This window comes from Nicotiana sylvestris, chromosome 7 (genome assembly GCF_000393655.2).
Source record: "Nicotiana sylvestris chromosome 7, ASM39365v2, whole genome shotgun sequence".
Classification (NCBI taxonomy): Eukaryota; Viridiplantae; Streptophyta; class Magnoliopsida; order Solanales; family Solanaceae; genus Nicotiana; species Nicotiana sylvestris.
The window spans coordinates 34,466,323-34,476,198 of NC_091063.1; the positions used below are offsets into that span (position 1 = coordinate 34,466,323).

Sequence of the window (9,876 nt, forward strand, 5' to 3'; positions counted from 1 at the left end):
TTGTCCAAAATCAGATAGGAGTGATAAATTACTTGCTGCATAATGGGGGAGTTCTGGTTGACATGAAGGTTAAGACAACATAGTTTATGCAGCTATCTTTGGTTACCTAATTTAAGATTTAAACTCCAACATAGTTTTTTCTCTCGTATGAATTTTCTAAATCTTCTTATCTATCTTTTCTGTTGAATAATGTCTTTAATAGAAGACAGTATTAATGAATATGAAGTCGAAATTAATACCATGCAAAAGACTAAAGCATGAAGCTAAGAATAGAAAATCCAAGCCGTACTTCCGTGTAGCAGAAACAAATCATAGAAAATAATAAAATCATTAGAGTTTGTTTTTTCTAGGTACATAGTTTTGATTTCTATTGTTTAAAAGACAACACAACTAGAAAAGAACGAATAAAGAATACTTAGAGAAGCAAGATGAGAGGGAAAGGAAATCCTCAAACTCAAATTTTATTTCCACCGGTTACATTGAAAAAAAGAATGATAATAAGACAACAAACAACTGGTATGTATAAATAAAACTGTAAAACAAGATCCACCTAACAGTACAAATTACAATAGAATTTGAATGGACCAACAACTAAAAAAATGTAACAACCGTTCCATCCAAATGTCCCTAGAGAAAAGAAAAAAACAACATACACGAAAAAGTGAAAGTGCAATATTTACATAAAATCATCAAAATTTAAACTCGCTGGGATTTCGAATTTCATTAAATTACTGCAGTAGCTCTCTTTCTCATCTTCTATGCTAGACAAAGGCGTTGACAACACTGAATCTAAGCTGATATTCTGATTGCTGCTGTTGTTCAGTGATTGGAAAGTGGAATTATCAGAAGCATCAGAAGCACAATAACCATAATGTTGCGGAGGTAGCATTTGGTCATTCATCAAATAGGATTCCACGTGTCCTAATTGCATGGGCTGTGAAGATGGACAAGTAACATTTGATGGGGTACTGAAAGTTGGTATTTCTGGAATCTGATTTTGGAATTGATTATTAAGTTGGAAATTTTGAAGCTGATTTTGCGTTGGGGCATTCAATAATTGATTTTCTTGAAGTTTTTGTAGCAATAATTCAGACCCTTCAGGATTTTGAAGTTGAGTGTTCAACAATTGATTTTCTTGAAGTTTCTGTAGTAACAATTCAGGGCTTTCATTTTGTGATGCCAAAAGAGTAGTTGCAATTCTGAAGATTTCAGGATTTATAAGTGCTTGTAGCCCAAGTAAACTCGAAAGGTTAAACTGAGTTGAATTTACAAGGGATGATAAGTCTAATAAATCAAGACGAGGACTATGAGTCACTGGATCAATACCACTCCTTAAAAGCCTTTTTCTTATGTGAGTATTCCAATAATTCTTGATTTCATTGTCTGTTCTTCCTGGCAAACGAGCTGCTATAGCTGACCACCTAAGCATAAACGTAAAACAAACATATAAATATTAAGTATATTGCAGTAAAAAAAAAAAGCAATGACTAAAAATCATAAAAAAGAAAAGAATGATGGTAATAGTCTCTTGCTTCTTACTTGTTGCCAAGAACGCTGTGAAGTTGGATAATAGTTTCTTCTTCTTCAAATGAGAATCGTCCTCTCTTAATATCAGGCCTCAAATAATTCGTCCAACGAAGACGACAACTCTTTCCACACCTTTGAAGTCCTGCAAAATTGTTAATGAAATAATATTATAACATACCGCACCATATTCGTAAAATATATGGGAAAACACTAAATTTTATAACTTGAAGAAAATTTGGGATGAAATAAAATATATACCAGCATTCTTAGGGAGGGTTCGCCAGTTTCCAGGACCATGAATTTGAATATATTGGATAAGTTTATGATCTTCTTCTGTTGTCCATGGACCTTTCTTTAGTCCATTTTTATCACAACATGGTGATCTTCCCATTGTTTTTTTTTTCTTTCTCCAGTTGGTATGAAGTTGATTAGTTTAGAAGGTTGGATTTTGGAAGTGTTCGAATAAAGAAACTCAAGTTTTCTAGTAAAGAAGAACTTTTAAGATTAAAAGTAAACTTGTAGGACCTTAATAGGATTATGTCTCCTATTTATAGCTAAGAAAATAGATTGAAGTCAATAGTATTTGGCGCCGGCCTCGTTTTATGTCAATGCCTCAATCTCTTGGTCCGCTGTCATTTGAGTGTGAAATGTACAAAAGTTACTTGGAGAAATAAAATAATATTGGTATATTTTTTCGTCAACCGTAAAATTTGAGCTTTATCTGGAAAAAGAAAATGTGAAAATTTGGGATGCGTGAGTTGGGACAGGTGGCAACCAATTAGTGGTTTTGACCTTTACATCAAAGTCTTCAAGACGAGAATTAGTAGTCGGTATGGTAGTTAGATTTCTCCTACCAATTAAAGATTGTCAAGGTTTCATTTGTTTCAGTGTTTTTGCTTCTTCGTAACAAAAATATTTCTTTTGAATTCAAATTCTTAGATATGCATAGTCCACATAAAATTTCATAAATTACGTAGGCTAACATCAGCGTATCTGCTCGAGTCCAGTTAGTCCTCTTCGTGTCACTTTTTAGAGGCTTAATCTTGGTGACAAAGTTTTGATAATTAATTAAAAGAAATAAAATATACTAGAGTCATTGTATTCTTTGACATGAATCCTCTGAGGAAGCCAGTATATATATATATATATATATATATATATATATATATATATATATATATATATATATGAATGATAAAAAACAGATATACAGTTGTTGCTACCAAACACACACGTAAGTATTCGTGATCGACAAGTAATATAGGATTGTAAGTCCAGATATCGTACCCACAGGGACTTGTGATTAACTATCAACTAAATTAAACCAAACAATTAATCTATTCAAGCGAATCCTAAAGTGTGAATATTTAACTAAAATTAATCTAGAGTAACAAACTAAGAGATTAAAGAAACAAGTTGACGAATTTATTAGACACAGATTCAATGAGAGATAATATTCTAGAGCTATGTGTTAGCTAACAATCCCATTTAGTTTTCTACTTAAATTGTCTAATTAATTTATCTAGTTTATTGATTGACAGGGTTAATATTACTCGTAGCCTTCTCCCGAAGTACTACTCGCCTATTCAAGCTAACCTAAAACTTATATTCCTATGGAATTAGGATTAACAAGAACACATTAATAATTCCCTATATAATAACCAAGCAAGGCGGTTAGATATATCCCTATCCTAACCGCAAATCCGTTCTCGATGCTCGAGTTCAAGATCTCGCTCTACTCCATCTTATATGCAATCTAAAATTCCCTTTCCCGAGTTCAAAATTCGTAGAAAGTATTTAATTGGTGATCAAACAATCAAATAACTAAGCGCAAGATTGAATAAATAAACCAATATGATAAAATAATAAGAAAAATTCAAGCTTCAAACTACAACGTTCATGTAACATCCAACAACTCTAGAACTAATAAACTATGAAACTTAAGAAAAGAGAAGAGAAGAGAGGAAAAACTAGTTAGAAGCCTCCTCTAAGCGTGGTGTGTTCTCCTTAGGTCTTAAGTATGCCAAAAGTCCTGAAAATAACATTTTCTCATGTATTTATACCAAGTAAGGTCGTGCCTAGACGAAAATCTCCCTTTTCTAGCCGAAATAGGAAAAGTTGCAACTTAGTGCTTTCCATGCGTTGCGTCGCCCAGTGCGTCGCACTAATTCTTTTTCCTGTCAGACATCAAAAAACTCAATGTATAAACTTTGGAAATTTCTGACAAACATTTGAACTAATGTGTCGCACAGTGCCTCGCACTAGTGCATTTCTTCAGCAGTTGCTTCTTCCTTGAATTTTGACGTCCAGAATTGATCCTCGACCCCCGAACACGATCCCGACTTAATCCCTTGGGCTTTTACTCAAACTTTAAAGCTCTAAATAGCTCGAATTAGTTCCACAATATCTACATAACTCGAAATCACTCCTACAAGGCATAAAACACACAATAAGTGAAAAACACTAGCGATTAAAGCTCAAACACAATTAAAGTGCAGTAAATTAGAGTGCGATAAGTGACTAAAACACGAGATTACAGCCTACCATCAACATTCCAACAAAATAATGTACATTACGCCGGCAACAACAACAACAACACCACAATAAACTCAGTGAATCTCACAAGTCAAGTATGAGGAGAATAATATGTATGCAGACCTTAACCCTACCTTGTGTAGGTAGAGAAACTATTTCTGATAGACCCTCGCGCAGTAAATAATGTATATTAGGCCGAATATACAATGTAGGATGTCCTTTAAATTAACTAATAAATTAATATCTCCCTTCTATATGTTTGTAATATGTATACTTAGAGAACTTTGTAAAGAAATTGTCACATAATTCATTAATTGAAACGTCTAATAATGATTATGTTGAATTAACATTTTTTTTAAAAAAATATTCTTACTAATCATCAGTAAGAAAGCTATATTTGATTTTTTTCTTCTTCTTAATATTTCATTTTGCAATTAGATGTCCAAAATGGAGAAATCTCAGCTCACAAGTTTCCAGAGTAGAAGGATTGAACAAGTATTTTGCAAGCATAAAGGTCAACTATAATAGTGTAAAGGACGGTACAGATCTAGAAAATGTAATACAAGAGGCACGATTTTCACAAGAACCATTTTTTCCCCAAGGTCATTTTTAATCAGAAAAAGAACTTTATGATGAAATGTTTATTTTTACTTTTTTATTTTAAAAAACGCGTGTTAATGTAAAAGACGCTAAGTTAAAGATGTCTAGTTTGAGGACCTTGTCATGAGGTCAGCCCAATCCAAGACCATACACGTAGCTTAGGGACAAGTGTCAATTTTAATTGACGCTAAATGATATAGCAAGTCAAGATTAAGAATCCTCATATGGTCTTTGACCCCTCACTGTACCAAAATGCTGATTATATTAATCAGATAAAAGCAGCAGCCTCACAAATCACAACCACTGATTACAGATGGCCCCAGCGTGGACATTTTTAGTTATTGACAATGCTTTACACGCCAACTTCTACTTTGAAATCTCACTTGTTAAACAACATCGACCATGTACTACGTAAAATGCTTTGGCATATTCACAGTAATTCAAATTTTAAGAAGTGCAAATTTGTTAATTAATATTCTTCCATTTTTATTTTTAATATATACATTCGACTTTTTAAAAAAAGATACTTGTTTTAAAAAGTCAATGATCGGATAGTATAAAAAATTCATACGCCTTTAATGTACAAACTATCATAAGCGCTTGTTGTGTTTGAAAATTCAAAAGAAGAAAGAAGAACAACAATAATAATACTAGGAAAAAATCCGTATATGATAGACAAATATAAAGAAACCAGTGAAATGAAATCGGTTCAAAATTGATTCTGACTCTCTTACACTAATTAGAAGACTGTTGGAAAACATAATGACATATTGTACAGAGAACAAGACATATACAAACTTAATTAATCGTTTATAATTTTGGAAAAAAATTTATCGATCAGCCATTTTAAATTTGACCTTTCTCGTGGAGATTTGCAAATTATACTGAGGAAAGAAGAATAGAAAAAGAACAAGAAGTTAAAATGTAATAATTGCTGATCAATTTCAAGTTGCTTCCTCAAAAAATGGTAGCCCGATGCATAAAGCATCACGCATTCACACAAGGTTCGAGGATGAGTCACATCCTAAGGTATGTGATGTGGATAATGTACCCTAATGCAAGTGTTATTAACTGCTTCTACCGCTATTACCCGTGACTTATAAATCATACAAAAACAATATTACTAGTGCTCTAAGGCTTACTTCGAGTTACTTCGTCGAAACAAATAAGTGAAAAGGTCGAAGTTATTTCGGCTGAAAAGTGTTAGCTTGTCTTGTGTAGCATTTATTTCGGCTGAAAGATACCCCTCTAATAATTAATACTATACAATAGCATCAGAAAATTTGGTCTTTTTTCCACTGTAGCAGTCCAGCAGGTAAAGCTTTGTGCTTACTCTAAAGCCCCTAAAGCAGCCTATAATTCAAAGTCGCTGAGTTTCTGGTATTCGATTCATCAAACTTTTAGCTAACGAAACAAATTCGTCAAATATTTCCTTCTCCTACTAATACAAGCATTTTAGCAAATCCAACGTCAGAGAACATTTTAGGCTTGCTTAATTGCCTTGTCTACCTCTTTTTCCACTTCATTTATTGTACTAATAATTAAATTTGTTCTAGAAGAAAAACTACGTAATTTTATCTCTTTTACTAGTACAAAATTTAGCTGTAATTTTCGTAATCTTACGTATGCGTTTAGCCAAAAAGCGTAGGAAGGCAGAAAGGAGAACTAGTACAACTGTACAAGTACGTATTAGTGGAAAATTAATATTCTAATTAGATGATAATCTTCTCTTCTGTTCCCTGTTTGGTGTCCATGAGACAACTCAATCTCATCAACTGCTTAAAAAATATTAATGAAATCCTTATTAATGGAGATTATCTCGATTTAAACTTGCCACCTGTCTCTATTAGTTTGACTATTAGATATTAAAAAAGTCAAAAGTTTCAAAGAAAAACTCCGTATTTTGTTCTAGCTAAGCCGTCGCATGTTCGCTAATCTTTGTTTAAGAGTAAAAATCATCTTGTAATTCGTCACCATTAGAAAAAATAGCTTAATTAGTCATCATGGCAAAAAATCTTGGATTTACTTAACACAAAAAATATATCTTCTCCAGTAATGACTTGTCACAAATTTAGGGTTTGCTTGTGAGGAACTTGCCCTAAATAGCTACCACGTCAGTAGAGTTGACCTCTTCACCCCCCTCTTCCCACCCCCTCCCCCGTCCACAAACGGAAAATAACAATTTGTTTACAATTTATTGTTATGTGAATGTCGTTATTTATTGTTGAGAGGTGTTCAATGGCCCTCAACAAACTTTGAATTATATAATGCTTCTTTTTTTCTTCATTATCTCCAACACCAATTATTTAATTTGGACGAGTTCATATTGTTCAATATAGAGTGTGAAACTGATACGAAATCAAGAGCATGTGGACGCTTTTTAAATTAGTGTGATTATGCATATTTGTTTAATTGCCATATGTTTTATATCCATGCAACTCGTTATGACACACAAATCAAATATATATTTCTTGTTTAGGATAAAATTATTTTACAAAAAGGTGGCTCGTGATGTATTTTAAGATTAAAAATGGGAGAAGATTAGTAATTTGTTGAGCTCATAAGCTGTTGAAATTTCTTGTACGTGGTTAAGCTTCATGCAGACTCGTGTATAGTTGCAAAGTGACATCACAGGAAAAGAGCATGTATGTCATTCGGTCAACATATCCAGATGTTTCTGTAGCAATCCGTGGCCTTCTATTTTTTTTTTTTTTTTGATGGGGGGTGGGGGGTGGGGTGGGGGGGGGGACTCTGAGACTGGGACCAGCAATTCCTTTTGTAATTGAATCAAATAAAGAAACTCATGTTCTTGTGGGGACAAATCTTCTGTTAATTATTCTTTTACAGGGGAAGTGGGAAAGGATTAATCAACAATAGGACACTAAAACAAAGATAAAAAAGAAAGACAACTAGCGAAGGGACAAAGAGTGTCGGAGATATCATGAATTTTGTAATTACATTCATTGTAGCTTCGGTTTTAACGACTCTGTAGCTTAGCTGTAAATGACTTGTACCTTGAGCTCTTTGTGAAATAAAGCAATAAAGTTTTGGTCATTAAAGAAGGAGCAACTTAACTTATAATTTGTCTGTTCAGTGTATATAAACTGTATACCACCACTGTACAAAAGTTTCCAATTTCAGAATACACAAGTTACATATGTAGTACTGGAGAGGTCAACCCAGAAGGATGTCCTGGTGTGGAGCTACGTTAACCGAAAATCTAAATCAAATTATTAGACTAAGCAATTAAATTTATGAAATTAACCTATAAATAATCTCATTAAACCAAGGTAATTGAACCTTTGCTGACATGATTATAAGCAAAATAACGGAATGAAGTTGATAAACTAAACAAGTTAACAAAATCTCTGTTTTAAAAGGCAGAACTGGGACTCGCCCCGGGGCGGAGCACTCGTAAAACGTCCCTGAGCTTATGTGTGGGGCTTAGTTCCGTAAGACTTACGCCTCGGCCATCAGGGCTTACGCCCCGAACACGTCCAACGCCCAGCGTACTAGGCTCGCCTAATAGAACTTTATGCAATTCTATGTAACTAACCTTGTAAATCCTCAAATTTTCTTAATAAATCATTGATTATTCAAAATTACTTTTTTCTTAATCATAAATCATTAAGTTGAGAGTATTTTATGTCATAATGAAAATAAAAATTATTGCACGTTATTCACTAAGACTACTGTGATAGTTAATTTTAAATATATCTTTCATTTAAAAGGTTATTTATTAACTTTTGTTATGTCTTTACTATATAATAGTCCATAATTTTTTATAATTATTTTTATAAATATTTTTTTTTCACGTTTACGAGATACAATACTTATTAATTTAATAACTCAGTATTAGCTGGTAAATATTTACAAATAATTAGTTATAATGGTATTGTGTGGTAAATTATGTATCACTTTACTTGAATCATAAAAATAAATGATGCTTGAGAATCATATTTAAATTGTGAATTATGTTTTTATATAAATTCTCTTTCAAATAGAAAGCATATTAAATAAAAGGAGAATTTTAAGAAAAATATCAAATTATAATATCGAAATTCTTTCAAGATTCATTACTCCTTAAGAGAAACACATAAGATTTCGTATCGAATACATTACTTTTGATGTTTGAGTTGTAACGACGTTGCAACTATTTTGCATATTATGACATATGTCATACTTTTCAAATTATTCATAGTTGAATTATAATTTATAAATATATTAAATTAATTATTTGTTATAATTTTGTGAATTTAATGTAAATTTTTATAATTATTTTTTATTTTATACTATCTTAAAATTCTTCAAAATTAGTAAAATTTAAAGATCCGTGGGGCTTACGCCCCATGTCTTAGGGCTTACGCCTTGCCTCGTCAGAGGTAAAACGCCTCGCCTCACGCCCCGCCTTTTAAAACATTGAACAAAATTAATTAAGCTTGGGAGAGAGAGATTCTTATTCAGTGTCCTGGGTTGATTGATGGCTAAAGAATAGTAAAAGTAATCATAAAACTTGCTAGAATTTATGTATAGTAATCGTGTATGTGAATCAGAATGTATTACAACAATGGAAAAACGGGATATTTATAGATTAAGCAAATTGTAACCATTCTGTGATTTCCTCCGGCCTATTACAAGCATTACAAACATATCTTTGTTAACAGCCATGGAAATGGTGATCAAAGCTAATGTGAAGAAAGAATCTAGAAGGAGAAAATGAAAGAAGAATGAGAGAAGAAGAGAATCAGCTCACTTCATTTCCAAAGAATCGAGTTCTGTACAATCTGCTACAGAATTTAACAAACGAACTAACTTTAACACTAACCGACTTTCACTAACACCTAACTAGCTAACTCTAGTTAATATTACATTTAAGCTTAACTGTAGTTAGCTATCACCTTGTCACTTAGCTGCTAGCTAACATTCCCCCTCAAGCTGATGATTCAAATAAGTTCTTGAATCTCATTTTGTTCAACAAGTATTCATGTTGAGCTTTTCCCAGACCTTTTGTGAGTAAGTCTGCTAGTTGACCTTCTGTATTCACATACTCAGTTTTCAGCAGTCCTTGACTTAGCTTTTCCCTCACAAAATGACAATCTATGTCAATATGTTTTGTTCTCTTATGAAATATCAGATTGGCAGCTATTTGGATTGCTGCTTTGCTATCACATATTAGAGTTATAGGCAGCTCAATCTCGATACCTAGTTCACTGA

The 9,876-nt window shown here is 32.7% G+C and overlaps 1 protein-coding gene across 1 annotated transcript; it reads right to left on the reverse strand.

Moving 5' to 3' along the window:
* Window positions 1–498: 498 nt before the first annotated feature.
* On the reverse strand, window positions 499–2,030 carry LOC104242894 (transcription factor MYB41-like). Its single transcript, XM_009798007.2, has 3 exons — window positions 1,786–2,030; window positions 1,540–1,669; window positions 499–1,421 (listed from the first exon to the last, which is right to left on the reverse strand). Exons 1-3 carry the CDS (start codon window positions 1,916–1,918, stop codon window positions 677–679), a joined length of 1,008 nt encoding a protein of 335 aa, XP_009796309.1. The 5' UTR covers window positions 1,919–2,030; the 3' UTR covers window positions 499–676.
* Between the last annotated feature and the right edge of the window lie 7,846 nt (window positions 2,031–9,876).